Below are 24224 nucleotides of genomic sequence, written 5' to 3' on the forward strand. Positions count from 1 at the left end.
GAAAATGTGTTTCCACGTCCAGTTTTTCAGTTATTCATCACCTCACACTGCTTAACTCACAAAGCAAATGTCTAAACGAGGCTTTATACTAAGGACTCAGGTGCTGTGAATGAACAAAATCTATCATAACCAACTTTCTTTTTCTTTTTCTGTCTCCTAGAGCTGCGTTCTCCCACACATAAGACAATTTACTAAAAACAAGAAGTCACTTTTCCAGCCAATTCTATCAACCACTTTTCTTTAATTCAGCCAAATGAAGGCTTATTTGTACAAACGTTTTTTTGACTGTTGTGTTGTGGATGCTGGACTGTTCTAATTCTACTCTGCATATATACATACTGGGTTCTGAGCATTTTTATTCTCATCGTATCAAATCGGTGCTATAGTAAACATGCTTGGTTGAAAAATATCCTCTCTTTGAGAACAGCAATATCAACTTAAGTGCTGACCGACATTACATTATGTCACAATATTTTATGTCCATTTTTTTCCTTTCTAAAACATCTTAATCGTTTTTTCTGCCATCAAAAGAAGTTGAATTAGAGGAGGAACAGAGGAAGATCCTGTCCGAACACAAACAGCAGCTAGAGACTTTGATTTAAATTACCTAAATATTCTTCACCAAAATTAATTTTATTTTATTTAAAATCATTTAAAAAATGTATTTATGGAGGCCTTGTTTGAGATGGGTCCGTGCTTTGCCCATGAGTTATTGAGTAACTTGGTCCAGACCTTGAGTCAGTCTGCCCTCTAGCGTCCACCTGCTGTCATTGCATGCTAAAGTACAAGTAGAAATAATCAGTACTGGAGTTGAGGGGGGATGAGGGGGGATGAGGGGGGATGGCATCCCCCCCTGAAATAAAAACGGTCCAAATCATCCCCCCCTGTAAAACTGCCATCCCCCCTTTCCATCCCTTATGTCATTTCATCAATGAATGTGGTTTTACTGCTATTTCAACATTTAGAGTCATCACCAGAAAAATAACACCAGAAAAATAACTTATTTGACAATTTTCACCTGTTTCAAGTAGATTTTCACTTGAAATAAGTAGGAAAATCTGCCAGTGGGATTTATCTTTTTATTACAAGCAAAAAAATCTTGTTCCACTGGCAGATTTTTCTACTTATTTCAAGTGAAAATCTACTTGAAACAGGTGAAAATTGTTGTTTTATCCAGTGATGAGTCTTGTTTTAAGTGTAATGAGATTTTTTTTACTAAAATGAGACATTTTAACTAGAAATAAGACAAATATTCTTGTTAAGATTTTGAGTTTTTGCAGTGATCCATGTTACTTATCCTGTGAAGGACAGAGTCATATTGATAAGTTCAGAAAAGTGTTTTTTATTGTTGTGTTTTGATGTATTTGATGTAAGCCCAGTGGATATTTAAAGCTTACAGAAGGCTGCATTTAACTGCTGCTATGTCATTCATGCAATATTTCTGCAGGTGTTTTGGTCACTGCTATTATTTGTAATATACCGTATTATATTATTTGTAATCAGCACAAATTATCTGTGCCCATATGATAAAATCCACCATCCCCCCTGATTTTTTTTACAACTCGAGTACTGGAAATAATGTTACACTTTTTCATGATATACCCCAATATTATAGTTTATTTCTGCTGTAAAACAGCTGAAATTACAAATGCATATTTTAAACAAACTGATTTAATCATGAACATTAGTGCAAGTCATCTAACTATCAAGGCAAAAGCTTTCCGATATAAGGTGCTTACAGTACGTTAACATTCAAATTGGAGTTGAGACCAAGTAGAGCACATGTAAGTGTACAAGGATGTGTGAGACCTTTAAAAAAAAAAGCTGCACATTTATGTCATGATTGTTCTTTTTTTTTTCCTGAAGAGAACATCATATTTTGCTTCCCGTATTAAAGCGCTAATAATGTTTGAGGAGCCAGGTGGGGGTGGAGTGTCCCGGTAAGACAAAGTAACTCCACCACCAAGGCTTCTCTCCTCTCTCCTCGCGGCTCTGGGTACCGTTAGCGATCTGGGTGTAGTGTTTGTACTGGTTGTACGGGTCAAATTGCTCATAGGTCCCCGTTGCAGTAGTTTCCTCCACGTCAGGCGGGGGAGAAGCTTTATTCAGCACGAAGTCCACACGGCCTGCTGTTTGCATGCGAGAGGGCAGGTGCACTTTCTTTGTGGCGCTGTCGAAGCCGGGGGCCGAGGCGGTGACGATGTGGATGCCCGGGGTGAGGATGCGCCAGTATTCTCCGTTTTCAGCTGAAAAAGGAAAGAAAACACAAGGCATTTGGACTTGAGTTCTACACATCAATGCTATTTACTCATAGGGGAAGTCTGAGTTTAAAAAAACGTGCAAAACAGGGATGAACAGCCGCAAAAAATGAAAAGTCGTGTATAGGCCTTAGAATGAAGGCAAATGGCGAAAGGTGAAATGTTGAGAAAAAGTCGAAATGTCGAGAAAAAAGTCGAAATTTCGAGAAAAAAGTCGAAATGTTGAGAAAAAGGTTGAAATGTTGAGATTAACGTTGAAGTACAATCTCGAGAAAAAAGTCGAAATGTCGAGGAAAAAAGTCGAAATGTCGAGATTAAAAAGGAAAGGAAGAAAAAAAGAGAAAAAAGTGAAAAAAAGAAGAAAAAAAGAAGAAAAAGAGAAAATAGAAAATATAGAGCTAAATTCGTGTCAAAAAATGAATGTACAATCTTCTAAATATACATTTTGTATTGCTTATTGCACCGTGTCATTATTCGTTTTACAAATCTGAGCCGAAGTGTAAAAACAGTGTGTAAAAGTCTAAGTACATCCGTATATAGGATGAACAACTTTCTTAGACATTTTCATGCATTTACTGGAGTCAAGACTATAAAACATACAGTAGCAACCAGGTGCTGCTAATCAAAGAACCTGAGCAGCTGATCAATTCAGACAACCTCTGTAAAAATATTAGTTTTGTCACTTTTCAGATGTTGGTGTTTGACATAATGGCAAGAAGGAACGACATCAGCAATGATCAGTCTGGGAAAGACCACAAGTTCATTTCCAAACAACATAAGTGGAAAACATTCCAGATGGATAGTGATCTTTATAGAAATGTTTGCCCCAACAATTTTATTCCAAGTTAAGCTTGTGCAATGATCAAAAAAAAAAAGTCTGGCAGGAGACGCTAGACATTTTCAAGAGCGTACGCTACACTACAAGTGCGTACTTACTTTGTCAAAATAGAGTATGCAGTATGCCAACAGTTATACTTTGGAGTGAAGTATGTGAAAAAAATAAGGATGGTGTGGTATTTCTGTAAATAAAAGAAGTAGCACATACAACACTACCTGTGCAGTGTTCAAATTCAAAAACACTGTGGTGCTGTGATCATTCTGTTTGTTTTGTAGCTACAAGACCTGGGCAAGTTGCAGTAATCGGGTCAATTTCTATGAATAATTATATATATATATATATATATATATATATATATATATATATAATTATTCATATAAATGCATACATTTATTCATTTGCACAGTTCTTCCACACTGTGGTTTAATATTTGCTGAACAAATGACAATTGTGTCATGTGTTGTTTTTATTCATCTGAAACTGCAAGTATCTCATTTTCTGTCTGGGTAAGGATCTAGTGTTTTTGTTTGCTTTTTTAATGTGCTACATAAAAGCTTAGAACTGTACAGACCCGAGTTTCTTTTCACATTAATGCATTCATGAAATTAATTGAAATAATAACATTTGTTCTCTGAGAAAATGATGACTTTCTTCTTTTTATTTACACCTTAAATTACATTAAAAAAATGTATGTAGGTAGCAGGTTATTAAAATACATGTTTACGGTAATGTGAAATAAAAAAAAAACAATGTTTGTGGTTGAAAGTGCAGTAAATGTTTGTTGCAGACAGGTTTTACCTGAAGTAACACTGTGCCTTATTCCTCTGACAGTAATTTGAGCGCCTTTTATGCCGTTTCCTTCTTCATCTTTGACGATGCCTTTGATACCTTGATGCACCTGGTGGATACAAATATTTTAGCATTTTTCTGATAAATTGTGATAAATGGTGAGTGGTGATCCTCAAAAGCTCTAACATAAGATATAAGAACTTCCTCTCTTCATTCTTGATGACACTTCACCTCTAAACTGAATATACTCCAGAAAAATGAATATCAGCAAGTCCAAATATCCATAAGCCTCAGTTTAGCTGCACAAACGTGCTTTACCCAAGTTTGAGATTAAAACAAAAGAAGAAAGAAAACAGTAACGGTGTCTTACTGCCTCCAAGAATACAATCAAAGCTTCTTGGTTATCATGCCAGGCGAGGAAGAGTTCCTCTTCAGGAGGGAACTTATCACAGCCCAGCTCCACCGTCACCTCGAAGCAGTTGGTATGAAGATAGTTAAAGTCCTGCATAGCTGATCAAACACACAAACACAACTCCTTATTGAGAAACTTCATATTCATAGTTGGTCTCACAGCGGCCTCTGCTGGCTGCAGAGCGCTGCACAATCAGAAATTGAAAACTGAAAAAGTGACTGTTACTTTATTATTTGTCTTTGACAAAGATGCCAAAATATGGAAAAAAGTACTTATTTGTCTATATTTTCAATTTAAGGTTAAAATCAAAAATACAAAATGGGAAAATGGGCCAAAAGATTTTAATATTTCACTTGTCAGGTTTACATGTCCCGGAAGCAACTGTCACGTTAATGTTAGTTGTGACCAGTACTCGAGTTGTAAAAATAAAATCAGGGGGGATGGTGGATTTTATCATAAGGGGACAGATAATTTGTGCTGATTACAAATAATATAATATATTACAAATAATAGCAGTGACCAAAACAGCTGCAGAAATACTGCAGGAATGACATAGCAGCAGTTAAATGCAGCCTTCTGTAAGCTTTAAATATCCACTGGACTTACATGAAATACATCAAAACACAACAATAAAAAACACTTTTCTGAACTTATCAATATGACTCTGTCCTTCACAGGATAAGTAACATGGATCACTGCAAAAACTCAAAATCTTAACAAGAATATTTGTCTTATTTCTAGTTAAAATGTCTCATTTTAGTAAAAAAAATCTCATTACACTTAAAACAAGACTCATCACTGGAGAAAACAACAATTTTCACCTGTTTCAAGTAGATTTTTATTTGAAATAAGTAGAAAAATCTGCCAGTGGAACAAGATTTTTTTGCTTGTAATGAGAAGATAAATCTTTTCCTACTTATTTCAAGTGAAAATGTACTTGAAACAGGTAAAAATTGTCAAATAAGTTATTTGTCTGGTGTTATTTTTCTGGTGATGACTCTAAATGTTGAAATAGCAGTAAAACCACATTCATTGATGAAATGACATAAGGGATGGAAAGGGGGGATGGCAGTTTTACAGGGGGGATGATTTGGACCGTTTTTATTTCAGGGGGGGATGCCATCCCCCCTCATCCTCCCTCATCCCCCCTCATCCCCCCTCAACTCCAGTACCGGCTTTGATGGTGCATTTCCACCCATCAATGGCCACATCGATGATTCATCAGCCATGGACAGTTACGAGTTGTTCTGAGGAACAAAACGCCCAACCCCACCTGTTATTTTGTGATGACTCCAGCAACTATAATGTTCACTAAAGCTGCAATGATTTGTATTCTAGCCTTCACTTAAACTGTTTCAGAAAACTACATTCTTGACCTGAAAAAAGAAGAATAAATCCACCTGCCTGTGCTGTGTTATTAAGTTCAGCCAGTTAAGACATCACTGGCAACTTAAATCCACTGGATGTTTTGCCTCAACTCACGGATAACTATTGTTGGAGGTACATGTATCATTCTGAATGAGACACTATTTCTCCATAATTGTACAGTAGTTGGGCAAGAAAATCTCTTTAATCAATTGTCAACAATCCTTGGCAACAATAATCCAGTGGAAGTTTTCTATCACATCCAAGGTTGGAGAAAATACAACAGTGTTGAAACAGCAACAGAGATGAAGCTCAACAAGCTCTGCACGGGCGACTGTTTTATAGCTCAGATATAACTAATAAACAATATGTCTGGGTGCATTGAGAGTAGTCTTTTAATTTAATCCAATCTGTACAATGGTATGTCATGAAAAAAAAGGAATTTTGCCTATTTTATTAGTAATATATAACTCCTTCATATACTGTACACCCATGCTAGAACCTAAGAATACTACACAAATTTGCTCCCTTGGCCAATAATGGATTAATAACATAATTTGGCAGAAAACGTTCAAAACTACAATTTTCAAGTGTTGACATTAGAATAAAAGCAATTTTACCCAAATTATGTAATTACATACTGTAAATAACAAGGAATTGAAAAATGTAGTTGTCACAGGTTTCAATAGGTCAGAAGTGGCCCCAAAATTCTGGAAGAAATACACACGCTGGGGGAATTTCATCCATTTGCATTAATGATTGCGAAAATAGTCACAAAAAAAGAAAGTAAAATGGACACAAATGGACCAAAGTGATACATATGTACATGTGGCTCATTTCTCCATTTTGTATTTGTGATCTCAGCATAAAATCTAAGGTATGAAAGAAAAGCCCTTTTTGTGAAAAGACAAATAACAAAATGACCAGTAACTTTTTCCTTTTTCAATTGATTGCTTTTGGAAATGGAAAGAACAAACGGTACACCAATTAATGAAACCCTCTTGTCTGCTCAGGAGTTATTGCTGTTTGTTTTTGTAACTTACTTCCAGAAATGCTCGACCACTCTGCTCCATTAATGATCCCTTTATCGCTGTTAGTGAGAGATCTGCAGCGTTCATTTTCACGGGACATCGATTGGTGCGTGTTTGCATATATTCTTGCAAGAAACTTAAAAACCTAAAAAAAAAACAAAAAGCATCATTCAATACACTGGTTTGTTACCATCCATTATCTGCAGTTCATTTAAAGCTCATTGATTCCTGACATACTTCATTAATCACCAAACGGGCCTGATTCCACATGAAGTGTTTTTAAAGGGTGGAGTGTGGAGAGTAGGTGAGTCATAATCAAGTTCATACTTGGGAAGTAAAAAAGAGCATGAGTTGGAGGGTGAGAGGAGGCAGGACTAGCATTCTTCATGGCATCAAAGCTCCGCTAGCAGACTACCATGTGTTCAGAAATGTCTGCAGTTTAATTGAGCAGAGAATAAACACTTCAAACATGAATAGGACACAGAATGGACCATGGACTCCTCTGGCAAATGTTAACTACTGTTACTTTATAAGGTTTGTTTTTGATGAGTGATACCCTTTTGTTTTTCAGACATTTTATAAATAAAGAAGCATTAAGAAAAAAACAGTTTAGAAAATGCTTTAGGACATTTTAAAATAGGTTCTATTTGGATAACCACAACTATAAAGTTTAACAAGTTATATATTCTTGCATGAAAACATTTTACAACTATATTTTGCTGCCCAACAAAGTTATTAACTTTATTCTTCTGCTATTACAAATGCATTTTGGGGTACTTTGTTGTCTGAAGTCTACACAAGGATGGATGCATCCTCAATAAGATTAGGTTAGAAATCGCTTATCCTGCCTTTAAGGATCACACTTTATAGACCAGGGATCAGCAACCCAAAATGTTGAAAGAGCCATATTGGAACAAAAACACAAAAAACCAATATGTCTGGAGCCGCAAAAAAATGATAAGTCTTGTATAAGCCTTAGAATGAAGGCAAAGGCGAAAAGTCGAGAAAAAGTCGAAATGTTGAGAAAAAAGTCAATGTTGAGAAAAAAGTCGAAATTTCGAGAAAAAAGCCGAAATGTCGAGAAAAAAGTCAAAATTTCGACAAAATAGTCAAAATGTTGAGATTAATGTTGAAGTACAATTTTGAGAAAAAAGTCGAAATGTAAAGAAAAAAGTCGAAATGTCGAAATTTTGAGAAAAAAGTCGAAATGTTGAGAAAAAAGTCGAAATGTTGAGAAAAAAGTCGAAATGTTGAGAAGAAAGTCGAAATGTCGAGAAAAAGGTTGAAATGTCGAGATTAACGTTGAAGTACAATCTCGAGAAAAAAGTCGAAATGTTGAGAAAAAAGTCAAAATTTTGAGAAAATAGTCGAAATGTCGATGAAAAAAGTCGAAATGTCGAGATTAAAAAGGAAAGGAAGAAAAAAAGAGAAAAAAAGAAGAAAAAAAGAGAAAAAAAAAAAAAAAAAAAAAGGTCAAACATTTTTGAAAAAGCTCCAGGAGCCACTAGGGCGGCGCTAAAGAGCCTGATTCGGCTCTAGAGCTGCGGCTTGCCGACCCCTGCTATAGATAGATAGATAGATAGATAGATAGATAGATAGATAGATAGATAGATAGATAGATAGATAGATAGATAGATAGATAGATAGATAGATAGATAGATAGATAGATAGATAGATAGATAGATAGATAGATAGATAGATAGATAGATAGATAGATAGTTTTACCTTATCGTCTGGTGTTGGGGAGAACATGTCGTACTGCTGTGGGTGTTTAGACAGATCGTAGGGGTAAGACACCAGCAAGTCCCCACCATGGAAGTTAGCGGAGAGCACGAACGGGATGGAACGGATCCATTTCATGACCGCATAGGTCTCTGGTGCAACCTGAAATACAGCATTTGAAATGTATTCACCGAACAAACACTGTGTCCACTGTGAAGCAGGCAGCATTATTGCATGATAGGCCATAAAGACTCCTTCTGTACCTTACCAAACCAGTAAAAGTCTGGGATTGGGATGTGGTCGGTGCGGTAGCCCTTTTGTCTGCGTCTGCCATAAACAATGGAGGTCAAATCGGGGAAGTTTCTGTTCAGGTCGACGTTCTGGGCATTGTTTCGGCCGATGTTGTTCTGGGAACTGTAACCACGACCCTAAGGGTTTCAAAAAACAGTATTTCCATACACAAAGAAAATTATGCAATGGCAAAAACAAATCATCTAAGTTCTGTTTGTTTCATTTACAGAGTTCATGTTTCAGCAGAAAGTATTTTTTAAGAAATTCCCTGTTGTTTAAAGTTAAAAATAAATAAATCTGAGGCGTATGATGAGCACGTGTGAAGCCAGCATGAGTTGAAATAACCTACACTGAACTAGTGTCGCATGTGAAGTAAATCCTCTTTCACCTAAAAGTGTTTTTTTTTATCAAGATTTTCTACTTATCAAACCAAACCATGTACTTTGTGGTTTCAGTAAAACATTTCAGCTTCTCATTTATTATGAATTGCTCAATAGATTTACAAATACTGAGAAATCAGTGACTCATATTCGCCACAAGATCCAATTTCCCTAGTTGATGTTCTAAAAGCGTCTTTTTTTCTGTTCAAACTTCAAATTTTTACATCTGACATCGATGTGCTCAAAACAAAAGTTCATTACATTCTGATTGTGTTGAAACATGTTTTCCATCTTCAAGTGCTTTTGTGTCACAAGATATTGTTTTTAAAATAGTCGGTGGTGTGATAAAGACCTAACAATAAAGCATGGACTAATCTAATACCAGATAAAGCATGCAAGAGTGCAGAGTACTAAGTTGACGTCACCTCTTCGTCATCATCATCGAAGTTATTGTCGGACACCGCCACCTCGTATCCGTCAGGGTTCATGGAGGGCAGGATGTGGATGCGGGTGGTGTTGACGAGGGTCTGGATGCGCTCGTTTCCCTGCTCATACTCCGTGCACAGATACTGAGCCAAGTAGATGAGCAGCTGGCGGCCCAGGGCTTCATTTCCATGCATGTTCCCAATGTACTTTACCTCTGGCTCAACTACACAAGGCAGCATTACAAGTTTAACCTCCATAAATATGATAACAGGAAGCAGGTTTCAAACAGGGGGGGGCTGAGCCGTACTCACGCAGCTTGTGTTCTCCGGGATTGTTGGAGAACTCGATCACGAGCAGATCCCTGCCCTCCAAGCTGCGCCCAATGCTGTAAGTTCTGGCTATGTCGGGGCATCGCTCTTCGGTCTTCTTTAAGATGCTGATCATTTGAGCGTTGGAGTGGTGCTTGAACTGGATAGAGGTTTCCGATTCTGCAGGAGGAACTTCCGTACCTTGAAGATCCATTACTTCTTGACCTGCTGCAAAGAAAAGTCATCTATTCATTTGATCTAATAAATTCAGAATCCAATTTAAAATTGTATTACTTGCGTATAAAGCCCAAAACGGCTTAGCTCTGCATTATTTGCAAGACCTGATAGTGCCTTATGTTCCTGGCAGAGCTCTCCGTTCTCGGAGTGCAGGTTTACTCGTAGTTCCTAGAGTATCCAAATGTAGGAGTTTGGAGAGTGGGCGTTCTGCTATCAGGCACCACTACTATGGAACCAATTTCCAATCTGGGTTAAGGTGGCTGACACAGAGCCGGATTAAATAAATGGACTACACTAGGCAGACTGTGATTTTTGGGCCCCCCTCCATCGATGTTATTTATGAAATCTTAAACTTACCAAAGTTACTAATAAAACTTAATTCACATTTTACATAGCATAGTCATAGTCAAGTCGGTTCTTTGTATTCCAAAATAAGTCATGTGTTGTATATTAAACAGTCTATCAGACTATTTTTAGATTTTTATTATTTATACGTTATTACAATGCTCTATTAAATGCTATTAAATTATCCTTATCTTATCGATTGTGAGCATTTTGCAGAAAATCTTAATTAAATGTGTTGATTAAATTGAATAGTTAAATAAGAAGTAAAATCTACAAAGACCAATACAATTTGCAGTAAGACAAAGTGTGCTGTAGTATGTATGTCTGTATGTGTATATGTATGTATGTGTATGCGTATGCAGAGCCGTCTGGGAGATTTGCGAGGCCCTGTGTGAAATAGCAAGGGGGGCCCTCGCGCGCTCGCTACGCTCACGCGCGCGAAATTTTTGGGTTTTTCGGGTCGGATCGGGTGTTTATATGCGCAATTTTAACTCTCCAATTAGCAAAATACTGGATACCTTCCCCTGCCTCATCATCATCTCTTGCCTCAACGCGGGGCCCCACGGCTGCTTGAGACCCGGGTGGATCGGGGATTTTTGTAACAAATTTATCAAACGTGCCTTTCAGAGAGGCATTAAACTCTTCCATTTTCTTTAGTTTTTTTCTTTTTTCATCCCCTGATGGAAATTTCCTGAATCTGTCTCGTTCTCTCGACATTGTGTGACAGTTTGTTCCAACTCCAGCCGTCTGGATCAGAGCAGCTTGTGTCTGCGCTTGGTCTGATCAGTTGTATTGAACAACAGACACGCGTCATCATTGCACATATATTTATTGATATGCACAGACTAGTACACATTTAGGTCTGTAATGGAACGTGACTGTTGATATTTATAAGGAAATAGGCCCCGTGTAGTAATAATGCACATATATATATGCCTAGGCATGTTATCAACCATTAATATGTGTGCAGACAAAAAAAAAAGAAAAAAAAAAAAAAAAAAAAATTATTTTTTTTTGTCCCTCTGTCTGGGCCCCCCCCCCTGTCGGGCCCTAGGCACGTGCCTAGTCTGCCTTTGCGTTAATCCGGCTCTGGGCTGACACCACCTCCACCTTTAAAACTAAACTTAAAACCTTTCTGTTTAGTAAAGCCTATAGTTAGTGTTTAGTAAACTTCGAGCTGGTGTTGGTAAATCTCTAGGTAGTGTAAACTCTAGTGTGTTAGAGTCGCTCCTGTAGTTTCTTGTGCTGTCCTCCCCCCCTTTTCTTCTCCTTCTTCCCTTTTGTACTTGGTCCAGCATCCTCTGCCGGTGGGGAAGAGCATCTCTGAATGCACAACACCGGAACCTGCAGCGTGGGAGTGGAGGGGCAGGGTAACGGCCCGGGCAGGCGGGGGAGAGGTTTGTCCGTCAAGACTCCTTTCCCTGGCCCTGCCCCTTCTCAACCCTTCCCCGACCCTGCACCCCAACCTGGGGCTTGCTGATTGGGCTGGAGCTTCGGGAGCTGCGTGCTGGCCTGCGGTCCCCACCCCTGGTCATCCCGTTGCCGCTTCCACATGCCTGCTGTGTGCTGTTGACGTCCCCGACCCCCAGTCTGGCCCTCGGCAGGAGGGTCCCCCCTTATGAGCCTGGTCCTGCTCAAGGTTTCTTCCCTCCTAAAGGGGAGTTTTTCCTTGCCACTGTTTGGCTTAAGGTTTTTCTCCCACTATGGGAGTTTTTACCTGCCATTGTTTATGTAATAATTGCTCGGGGGTTTATGTTCTGGGTCTCTGGAAAGCGTCGAGAGACAACTTTTGTTGTATTAGACGCTATATAAATAAAATTGAATTGAATTGATCCTAATAAACTGGCATGGTGAGACTTATTGAAGTTGTCTGCTGTCTTAGCAGCTGAATTCAGCAATTATGTAGTTTAAGGTTTTTTTAAACTCAATGTTATTTTGTATTTGTAAAATGTTAGAAAAAAGGTCCAACATGTATGAAAGAGCAAAGATCAAGCGATACATCTGACATCGAGAAGTCTGAGAGGATTTCTTCATAACAGCACATACAGGACTTGAGGACAGGAGCGATAAAGGCCCGGGTCTACCACAGCAGATAAGATGACAGGTTGGAGCTCTCCAAAGACGCCCCTGGGGCAATCCAACACATATCAGCAGAGTGTGAAATGTGGGGAGGCAGACCCGGGCTAATAAACTCGGGATAGCTACTCAACTGGACGTTGCGGTCACGAAACTACAAAAGAATGCAGAGGTGATGGATTTAGAAATCCCAAAACAACAGCAACATCAAGAGGAAGGAACACAAGAAGCTTGAAAAATGCTTTCATTGAAAGATTAAGGGGAACAGACGGGGGAATTGAATGCAGCAGAGGTGCCAGTGGAGATGACTAAGGAGAGTGGCTTTCCAAATTTCTGGGAGCAACACCAGAGATCTGTCGCTAAAAGTATTTCTAGGACGGACTAATGCCCTGTCACATGATGTCAAAAGAGGAAACATCAACAACAGTTCAAAAGTATGAATATTAAATAATCCCAGCGGCGCGGCATGCTGGGAGACAGCCGGCGCAACTCGTGCTCGGTGTAAAACTTTCTGCGGAACAATAAAAAAAGGCATAAACACTTCATTGTGATGCTTTTTTTCATTGCCTGAGTTTTATGAACATAAAATCACATGACTACGTGCACAAATCAATCCTGTCTGTCTGGACGGACCCTCCAAATCCTGACACTTTCATGTGGTTCACACATGCTGCTGTTGGATGACTAGAAGGCTGGCTAGAAGTTTTTCTTCAAGAATTTACTTGCTTTTTTGTCTTTGCCATGAGATTTATTGTTAATAGCTTATATGAGACGTTTTTTTACAGGGTCTGATGGCAAAGGTATGGACATAACCACTGGACCACATCTCAGATTGGGTTTATGTGAGGACAGAGCGGTCCAGGGGGATTACACAGTGGAAAACATGTCACGTATGTGAACCAGCTGCCTTCAAAAAAATGTTTATGAAGACTTTCTACTCTACTGAAACTTCTAAGGCAGCAATTTGTGCTTCTCTTTTAAGCGAAAGAAAAGTAGACTGTTGGAGTGTGGTTGTGAGTGCGGGAGGAGGCTCTGCCCTCCGGGGGCTCCCAGAGTTTCTGAGGAGGTTCGGAGAATGGAAGTGAAGAATATGACATTAATAATTTCATGCAGAACAGCTTAAATGAGATTTGACTATCAATAATTTAAGGATGATTTAAGGTCATTTAGACTTGTTCTTGCCATCCCTGAAATAGACAATAACAAGGTTGAGCAGGTAAACTAAAAAGTTTAAACTATTAAACAGTTTAATCATCTGACAACATAACCTTAAATGGCTATTGGTTTACTAAAAATGGTCATGGGTTCAAGTTACGATAAGTGATTATAACTTAAACGCATTGTTGATGACTATACATTGATTGAATTGGTTGATGCTATTTAAAAAAAGGTATGATTTTGTATTGTAATGCATTACATCTAAATGTTTCGGAATGACTGTAACCTTAATGTGAGTGTCAAAAGGAGCACTGGTCTTATTTGACAGAAATCTAGAATATATTTTGTAGTAGAATTTCCTTTTTTTTTTTTTACTTTTTTCATTTCTATGTTTCTTTTCTTTTTCTTTACTACGGAAGAGTATTAGGGCCATGCAGGAGAAAAAATTTGAGAGGCGAAGATTTTTTTTTTATTGTGCACTTCGAGAAAAAAGTCGAAATGTCGAGATTAATGTTGAAATACAATTTCGAGAAAAAAGTCGAAATTTCGTGAATAAAGTCGAAATTTCGCCTTTTTTCTCGACATTTCGCCTTTTTTCTCGAAATTGTACTTCAACATTAATCTTGACTTTTCGACTTTTTTCTTAGCATTTCGCCTTTTTTCTCGAAATTATACTTCAACAATATTCTCGACATTTTGACTTTTTTCTTAAAATTTCAACTTTTTTCTCAACATTTCGACTTTTTTCTCAACATTTCGACTTTATTCACGAAATTTTGACTTTTTTCCCAACAATTCGACTTTTTTCTCAAAATTGTATTTCAATATTAATCTCGGCATTTCAACCTTTTTCTCGACATTTCAACTTTATTCACAAAATTTTGACTTTTTTCTCAACATTTCGACTTTTGTCTCGAAATTGTACTTCAACATTAATCTCGACATTTCGACTTTTTTCTCTGCATTTCAACTTTTTTCTCGAAGTGCATAATGAAAAAAAAAAATTCCTCCTCTAAAATATTATTTTAATTTTTGTCTTGCCCGGCCCTAAAACTCTTCCGTACTTTACTACCTCTTTAGGTTTGCTTTTAATTTTTGTCATGTATTGTATATTATGTGTCGGACCCCAGGAAGAATAGCTGCAGTTTTGCTGCAGCTAATGGGGATCCAAATAAAACTATAAACTATAAACCTGTATTTATCCTTGTTTATATATTTACAAGGATCGAATGAGCCAAAGTCAAAGCTGATGTCAGTTAGGTGTGCATGTTACATGTTTCTCACCTCCGAGGCCCTCCAGGGGGTCGTAACATCCCTCTTGTTCACCGTCAAAGAATCGATCACAGTCGAGGAAGTAGGGCCAAGCCATCTGTATCCTGTCAAAGGCAGAGCTGCACTTTTTGCGCACGGCCTCACAAGTGCTGCGACAGGTCTTCAGCACCTTCTCCTTCTCGCAGGGCGGCGCCAGCACCGAGCAGCCCAGCATCCGTATGTCAGGGTTGCACTCCCCGCCCAGCAGGGATTCAATCACACTGATCAGCAGGTACTCGGCCCCGGACTCGGCCTCCTCGCGGCTCTTGTGGCCGATGACGTTGGGGAACATGGTCTGGGTGTAGGACATGTCCTCGCAGTAGGACAGCAGCAGATCTGTGCATTTGGCTAACATGGAGAAATCATTGAGATCAGGCAGATTAGGCACATTTTCCAAAAGAAATGATCGATCATAGTGAATGATAGGGATGGGCGGTATGGACTAAAAAATGTATCACGATAATTTCTGGCATTTATCCCAATAACGATAAAAATGACGATCAAAGAAATACCAATTCAACTCCATCTTTTTAACTATAAATCTATCACCACATTCAGTCTTTGGAGCCAAAACACTGCTGTAAAAGATACTAAATGCTACTAAACTACACCAATTACATTGAATTGATGAAAACCAATTAAATGAGTTACACCTGTACTGCAAAACTGGAATGATTCAGATCTGCCATGTTTGTTACACAAACACGTATCAACGGAAATTTTTCTTTCTTTCTTTCTTTCTTTCTTTCTTTCTTTCTTTCTTTCTTTCTTTCTTTCTTTCTTTCTTTCTTTCTTTCTTTCTTTCTTTCTTTCTTTCTTTCTTTCTTTCTTTCTTTCTTTCTTTCTTTCTTTCTTTCTTTCTTTCTTTCTTTCTTTCTTTCTTTGATTGATTGATTGATTGATTGATTGATTGATTGATTGATTGATTGATTGATTGATTGATTGATTGATTGATTGATTGATTGATTGATTGATTGATTGATTGAATTGTTTATTTCGAACACATAAGGAAAAAAATATAAAATTTTAAAACAAATTCAAAACATACAGATAAAAGAGCAACAAAAACAAAAACGTAATACAAACAGGGGAAAAAAAACAGTGTCCGAAAAGGAGCAGGTAGAAGTAAAACTTATTTAACCCTGCCCCTTTGTTACCTCTATCATAAATTAAACATAAATATTAATAATAAATAGCTGCAATTTACCTATTAGGCTACCGATGTTCCCATTGGTTGTGCCTTTGCACCTAACCAGCTAACAAACACAATATTGCCTTACAGTAACATCACTCCTCCTCAACCAAATAACTTCCCAGAACTTCCTTTTTGTACCGTGTTTTAAAGGAGCATGAGGCTCCTTTTAAGAAATGAGACTCTCTAGCGCCACCCTTCACCACGACGGCCGTCGGGGGTACTGCAGCCAACAGTGAAGCCGGCACGGGAGAACGGGGAGAATTGCAGCACATTTTGCAGCACACAAACTGTTCAAGGCAATGGAGAGATACGCTAGAGGGCTCATTCTTTTTGGTTTGGAACGCTTCATCTGACATTATTACTAGAAAACTTAAAACGTATACGATGTTTTTTCATAAATCCTGCCTCAATCCTGCCTCATGCTCCTTTAAATTGATTCACATTTGTAAATTGCTTCAACCCATCACCCAACCCATTCCATAGATCCACTCCAACAACTGAGATACACATGCTTTTCCTTTTAGAATGAAAACATTGTTTTTTGAAAATATATTTTCCTCTTAAATTATAACCCCATCCCTGTCACAAAACATTTTCTGTAAATTGCCTGGAAGTGAATCAGTTCTCGCTTTGAATATTATTTGTAGAGTTTTTAGTTTGACAATGTCCCAGAATTTCAACACATGCGACTTTAAAAACAGTGTGTTTGTGTGATCCTTATAACCCACATTGTGAAGTATCCTGATTGCTTTTTTTTGCAGTCTGAATAGCGGTTGTAAATTGCTTATAGAAATCATTGAGATCAGGCAGATTAGGCACATTTTCCAAAAGAAATGATCGATCATAGTGAATGAGCAGAAAGGATGAAGAATCTTATTTTGAAGGTTCAGTCTTTTACCATCTGGTCCAAAATATTTCTATCATCTCTGAAAATTAGAATTTGAATATTTCATGCTGCCATCGATCATCTAAAAATACTCAGTGGCTTCATGGTTTTTTGGGCCAGCTTACATTAAAACTAGGCTTTGCGTGATTCACGAGCTTGTGATGTTTGTTGTGAAAACATCTGACAGAAATCACAGCCACGACCTCAGCTGGACCGGTCATAGGGGTGGGGGAAAAGAGAGGGCCTTCAGGGGCCTGGATTTTGTCTCATGTTAACACGTGGTTTAAAGCTCAAAAAAGCCCCCCACAAAAAAGTCTACCATTTAAAAATTAAACAGCAGTGACACGTGATGGGTTGCTGCAGCAGCTCAGCCGGATGACAAACAGCCCTTGCATGACACGACTCTTTCTTCAAGCCAGAGGGTACTTACGTTTTTCTTCCACTTGCACTGGCTTGCACTGTCCTGTGAGACACATCAGCCTGATATTAGTTGACACAGTGGCAGACACTAGATGGCAGAGTGGTTTCTATGAATGCCTTTAGAAAATATTCTGCTCCTAAAACGCCTGTCAGTCTGCACCATATCATTAAATCACTAAAGCAATCATAATCCTATTCATTTAAGATGAAAAGCATTCAAACAACGAGAATAGTTTGTTAATGCAACTTCACAACCACCAGGAGTGAATATCATATCATTCATCAAATTGAAAATTAGAGTTTTTAAAAACTTCACATGACCTAAAAACTTCGATCAAAACTTTTTTTGTTGCATCAAAAGAAGCTTCTCATCGAGGATCGTCCACGTGAAAAAAAGTCATGTTCCAATTTCTGCAGATCCACAAGCGCGCAGCGCACCCGGATTATTATAAAGGGTAATAACAGGATGACGGACAAACTTTACCTCTCACTCGTGGGTCGCATCTCGGCGGAGAAGAAGACACAAAAACCAGCATCTGCAGCAGGACCAGCAACATTCTCCACACTTTTATAAGGTTTCGATGTGGCGCCTCACGCACGCAGCCAAAGGGAGTGTTTTAGTTTTAGTGCGTGATTTCTCCGAGACGCCAGGAATTCCTACAGGGCGTCCCTGCACGCAGCTTTATTACAAATATTACGGCTAAATATCGAGTTACAAAGGAGTGTCTTCGGAGTGAAGAGAGGGTGACAGCAAGATTTTGAAAATATGACGCATATTTTTTCAACTCTTTCAAAAAAAAGAAAGAAAATAAGGTGGAAATTAACTGCTTAATGCATTGTTTGTTTCTAGATTGCTTTTAAAGTCAGTGTCCCCATCACTTTTTAGCTCACCAGAGGTGTCAAAAGTATTCACATTCATTACTCAGGTAGAAGTATAGATACTAGAGTTTAAAAATACTCCTGTAGAAGTTGAAGTATCAACTCAAGTTTTTTACTCAAGTAAAAGTATAAAAGTATTGGTTTCAAAACTACTTAAAGTATAAAAGTAAAAGTAATGTTAGGGGGGAAAAAAGTAATTAAGGACAAAAGCCATTGAAAATGAATGTATCTTAGTATAATGCAAATATATTAAAGAACCATATATGTGTACTATTGAGCATTAACATGTGTTTCAGAGAGTAGAAGATATGATGACTAGTTGCCTATAAGTATTGTAATGGTGCAAAAAGTCAAACTTCAGAGGCATGTTATCATTTATCCTAACCTTTATTGGAATGTACATCCAAGTTTAGTTGCAGGAATCTGAGGGAACGGATGTAAGAACAAAACTGGACAAGAACATCTGAAACAACCACAACCAAATTCACTCTATCCGGATGGAGCAATTTAACTGGATAGTTTTTTTTTAAAAGGCCGAAATGAAATAGAGTAACGAGGCTGTTTTTAAAATGTAAGGAGTAAAAAGTACAGATAATTGTGTGAAAATGTAAGGAGTAAAAGTAAAAAGTCGTCTGAAAAATAATTACTCCAGTGAAGTATAGATAACCAAAATTTCTACTTAAGGAAGGTAACAAAGTATTTGTACTTCGTTAATTGCACCTCACATTAGGAAAATCACAAATTTGACTGTCTCTTAATCACCTAGTCTCCTTCAAATGTAGTAGTGTATCTTATTAATATTATATACATATTAAATGCAGTTATCAACTGAATCTGCAGCTCCTTTGGGTTCATCCAACCTCAGCTCATAGTTCAGCTTTTCATCCTTCAAACAGAGGAATACTAAACCAGGACCATCATCAGTAGTCAGATATAACACTGTACCACTCACACAAGTATTAACATCTATAAACTTCCTGACTTTCCTGTATTTCTGTCTCTGTCATCTCAATTAGTGGTTATTTTGAATGTTTTTAAATACTGTGGGTTCTTTTATATTTTATTCTGTGTTTTACTCACTATACTCATCACCAGTGTCTTGTTCATACTTTTATCATTTTATTTATTGTTTGAATATACGATAGGCGACTTCATATTTTTATTTTAACCTTATCTTTTTACTCCGTCTTTCTTCTTTTTCAGGGACTGCGGATGAAAAATAATAGCTTTTGTGTAACTCTGGTACATTTACAGAAATGATATAAATGTACACTGTTCCTGTTTAAGATACCAAAAAAAGGAAATACATTAAAATATATAAAAACACTCTTGAGCTTTTAACAATTTACAGAAGAACTGAAATTCAGAAATACATGTTGGATCAAATACAAGGGATTAAATCCAGTTTTCATTAGATCCAATCCATCCATCTGTCCTTCATACTCTTTCATTCTCATGTTAGCAGGAAGTGGTCCAAAAAGTGCAGTTCCTCCAATGACCATTAGAGGCCTGGCTCCAAAAGTTATGTCAATTTCCAGTCTCTACATTTTTAAATTGTATGGTATTAGTCTCTCCATACACTAAAACACATGAACTTACCCCCATGCAGGAGCTATTTCAGACAGGAAATCTCTGCAGGATGTGTGTGTGCTCACATTCACCCCTGTGCATGGTTCATTCCAGTCACTCCATTTGTTCTTTGACCTATAAAGAGCTGTATCTGTCCTTAGATGTCTCACCCTTTGGTACCGCTCTCAAACGCAATCCCACCTCCTTTCCGGCTTCCACCTGTGCTGATTCAGTGGAGAGGGGTTGAGTTCTACACTCCTGTATTTCTGTATCTAAGCCTGATAAATGATGCTCTACTATAGAGATTTTCATTCACTTCATCCATTATATCAAACCACAATTTTATGCCAAATTTTTATTACTTTAGCTAATTAGCATTTTCTGTGAATTTTACTTCTCAAAAATGTGAATAAAGACCTACCAAAAAGCACAATCATTCTCATCTAAAGATGATATAGCTTGTTTTACAGTTAACTGAACAAGACCATGTCAGGTTTGAGGAATGGGTCTAATTCGATTCCATCCAATTCTCACTAAAGCAGTCTAGTTAAAGGGGACCTATAATGTCATCTAATCCCTATTTTAAACAGGCCTTGAATGTCTTAAAAAACAAGCTTTTGATTGTTTTTGCTTAATAAATTAGAAATTCAGCCTCTGAACCATGTCTTTATCATCCCAGTCTCTAAAATCATTATCTATGCAGGATTCTGAGTAGGCGGGGCTATGATTATGAGGCTCTGTGCTGATTGGCTGCCTAAATGACGTGTAGCAGGGGAGGGCACAAAGCCTCGCTCTGGGCAGAAGAGCAGCCGGCTACGTACACTATTAAGGCTGATTTATGGTTCCGCGTTACACCAACGCAGAGCCTATGCCGTACCCTACAGCGTAGGCTCTGCGTCGATTTAACGCGGAACCATAATTCAGGCTTTAAACCGTGTCCCATGCGATGCGAGCGAGCGTCAGCGACAAAATCAATTCCATTGCTTTATTTTCTATTGGACTGTCCTAACTGGCGCAGCGACGCGGCACAGCACGCCGTTTTGAGCTGAACATTTGTCAGACGCCCTGCTTCTATTTTCTTCCTGTCGCTCGCGTTGAAAGCCGGTTGAAAGCGCTGTAGGAAACAGTCATGGATGAGGAACGGCTGATCCAGTTAGTTGAGATGAGAAGTTATCTCTATGATTTCTCCTCATTTCACTACAAAAACCTCAATAAAGTGGCAGCTGCTGGAGGGAGATGGACAGAGAGTACGATGTCACGCAGTGCTACGATAGTCGGACGCTGACATGCAGTTACACAGTTTTATAGTTGTGGGCGTGGTTTGCATTTTGGTTACGTAACGAAAATGCGCAGAATCTGAACGGCTCATAGATCCACATCACACTGGACGGCTCATCCGGGCGGCTGAACAGACACTGCAGAATTTGGTTGCTTTCCTCCTTCTCTGAGTTGGCAGGCTGAGGGGAGACCACTTTATATATGTTAAAGCAAGAAGAAACCTGTTTTTCATAATAGGTCCCCTTCAAGGGAGAGACATGGCTTAGGTTTATAGCTGCATAGCTAAAGGCATGACTTGGGGTCATCCGATTATAATAAATATTTGCTTTGGTGCTTTTCTCTACCACCTAAGAGAGAAGAACAAAAGTGAGGGCAGATGGGTCACTGTATGCGAGGATGAGTCATCAGCCCAGTCTGTGAGATCCAAATACACATGGAAACCAAGCGGAGACAACATTTCATCCTCAAAGTTCTCACTAATAGAACAACGATTCTCAAAAAAATTGCCACCGAAAAACAGTCATGTGCATTAATTTGCTTCAGCACTGAGGAAAGCGGCTGCCAGGAGCTCTGATTTACACCCACTTGAGTTTTGTAGACATTGACGGAGAAGCCTTACATCCTACGTGGATGTGCTAGAAAATCCCAGAGATGACGGCTCAACGGACATGTTGTAATGGCTTTTCTAAGAGAGCATGTTTTACTTAGTCAACTAATTATAAGGTCTTCTCTTCAAGCCAAGCAGATCTGAATTAGCATAATGAGAAGCCTGATTATTCATCATGCAGGCTGGCAGGCAGGGGGGGATGCAGGAGGTGATCACAGGAGAGTTACAATATTATTTTTTAAAAGATACTACAGTATATCCTTGAGCTAAATGAGGAATATTGGTTAGATCCCTATCATGATTATACATTATTCAGAATTACTAACATGACCGAGAAACTGGAGGACAATGGAGCCCGATGGGAGAACTGATCCTCTGTGGAAGGCATGCATGTACTTGATATTACATGTTATTGTTGGAAATGATGCTAAGGGGAAAGACGTTGAAGCTGAAAAAGTTTAGACACATCTAGAGAGAGGTGGGTTACATTTACTCTGTTACATTTACTTGAGTAAGTTTTGGGAAATGTTGTACTTTTACGAGTAGTTTTGAATCACTATACTTTTTACTTTTACTTGAGTAGATTTGTGAAGAAAAACTGTTCCTCTTACTCCGCTACATTAGGCTACGTTGAGCTGTTACTTTTCTTTTATCCCTTTTATCCACGTACGCGTCAATCTCATGACATCACTGAGTGATTCTTTGGGAAAAATGTTTGTTTTTGCATGTTTTGTCACATTTACACAGACTCAAACACACACAGAGTTTCTATGAGTTCATGTTTGTTCTAGTTCTGCTGGTTAAAAAAGAAAAGTACAAAGGCTGGAAATTTTGTGCTACTTGTGATTAATTTATTTTTTTATTCTGGTATATTTTATTTATTTTATTATTTATTAAAGTACTTGAATTTACTTTACGATTATTTTAATTTAAGCAATTTTTTATTTTTTATTAATTTTAATTAATTTTATTATTTTATTGATTTAATTTGCCTGAAGATGATTATTTTGTACTTTTGTCTGTTTGAATGCTTGTGTTAAAAAAAATAAATCAGACGTTACTCAACAGTTACTCAGTACTTGAGTAGTTTTTTCACCAACTACTTTTTTACTTTTACTCAAGTAATTATTTGGATGACTACTTTTTACTTCTACTTGATTCATATTATTCTGAAGTAACAGTACTTTTACTTGAGTACAATTTTTGGCTACTCTACCCACCTCTGCATCTAGAGATGCTTAGAGACGGGCAAAAGACTGTATATGTGCAGCTGTAAAGGGTTTGGTTTGTAAAGATTTGAAATTTGCATTCTTGTGTGTATTGTGAACACTATTCAGTCTTACACACGCACATGCAAAGGATTTTCTTTAACAAAAAACAAGAGCACACACTCTTTCCAGACCTCTGGGGGGGGTAGCAGCACAAGAGCTGCTACAGTTAACCTAACAGTTTTGGCTGCAATTTGAAAAGTTAATTATATTTATGTCAAGAAATGTTGAAAGGATTCATCTGACATTCTGCAGAGATATGTTTGGGGTCCCTATGATGAATCCACAGGCTGTGGTGATCCCCTGATGTTGTTACCTCATTTCTGACTAAGTTAAAAGACTTGTTAAAAATACTGAATTAAATATTGTTGCTATTTTTATCATTTCAAAGTTTTTCAACATCCTAAAATAGAAGCTTCCACAAACTGTAGGCTCATTAACAGGTTTTACTGGACGGTCTTTTCCAACTCTGATGACACTACGACTCATCTTGACAGGGTCAGTCGGTTGCAGGCACAGTACAATCAGGTTCTTTATTTACTAAAGTACAAAATTAGAGTATTTTATAAGAGAAAAAAGTCACAGTTAAACCTGTGAGCTTTACATGTATTACTCCAAAAGCTCAGTGCTGTGAGAAAGTTGCATATTTCTTCTGTTTTAGCTTTTTTGTCACATTAAGATGTGTCAGATCATCAAACTTATTTTAATATCATATGAGGATAACATGGGTAAATACATATTGCAATTTCATTTAGGCTATTAAGAGAAAATAGCTATCCAAACCAGTATTCAAAAATATTAAAATAAAGTAAAGTAAGGCCCTTAAAGATCTACCTGCTAGTGGAAATGCGCCTTTTGTGTTGTTTTTGGTCAGCTGTAGTTTTTCACCTTTAAACGCTCCCATCAATGCTTTTTTGCCTCTTCTTTACTTTTTGTCAAATCATGAACTGACCTTAACTGAGACGATGGAGAACAGCTTAGATGTCCTTTTGTGACCTCCTGGACGGGTCAGTGATGATCTCTTGGAGTCATTTTCACTCCAGGGAAGGTTCTCCACCATGTTTTATCCATTTGTGGTTCACTGGAGTCCCAAAGCCTCAGAAAAGGCTGTGTAACTCTGCCTGTACTGATAGATGTCGATGACTTTGCTTCTCATCAGTTCTTCAAAGCCTGTA

The 24224-nt window shown here is 38.0% G+C and overlaps 1 protein-coding gene across 2 annotated transcripts; it reads right to left on the reverse strand.

Annotated features, from left to right (window-relative positions):
• Positions 1-1508: 1508 nt before the first annotated feature.
• LOC133420059 (carboxypeptidase Z-like) lies at positions 1509-18069 on the reverse strand. 2 transcript variants are annotated; one of them, XM_061709623.1, is made up of 11 exons: positions 17933-18069; positions 17459-17491; positions 14921-15295; positions 9824-10045; positions 9512-9735; positions 8679-8843; positions 8419-8577; positions 6706-6838; positions 4256-4395; positions 3895-3994; positions 1509-2246 (listed from the first exon to the last, which is right to left on the reverse strand). In XM_061709623.1, the coding sequence occupies exons 1-11, from the start codon at positions 18003-18005 to the stop codon at positions 1900-1902; spliced, it is 1971 nt and encodes a 656-aa protein (XP_061565607.1). In that variant the 5' UTR covers positions 18006-18069; the 3' UTR covers positions 1509-1899. The 2 variants fall into 2 exon arrangements, with proteins under 2 accessions (XP_061565607.1, XP_061565606.1); XM_061709622.1 differs by having other exon boundaries at positions 9824-10048.
• Positions 18070-24224: the final 6155 nt, after the last annotated feature.

Source organism: Cololabis saira, chromosome 20, assembly GCF_033807715.1.
Source record: "Cololabis saira isolate AMF1-May2022 chromosome 20, fColSai1.1, whole genome shotgun sequence".
Taxonomy (NCBI): Eukaryota; Metazoa; Chordata; class Actinopteri; order Beloniformes; family Belonidae; genus Cololabis; species Cololabis saira.

Excerpts from the sequence above, each read along its gene's own strand:
- LOC133420059 (XM_061709622.1), bottom strand. The coding sequence starts at position 18,005 with ATGTTGCTGGTCCTGCTGCAGATGCTGGTTTTTGTGTCTTCTTCTCCG. Across the intron at positions 15,296-17,458 it reads AGTGCAAGTGGAAGAAAAAC|CCAAATGCACAGATCTGCTG; the intron begins GTAAGTACCCTC and ends TCTCCATGTTAG. Across the intron at positions 4,396-6,705 it reads GTGGTCGAGCATTTCTGGAA|CTATGCAGGACTTTAACTAT; the intron begins GTAAGTTACAAA and ends GTGTTTGATCAG.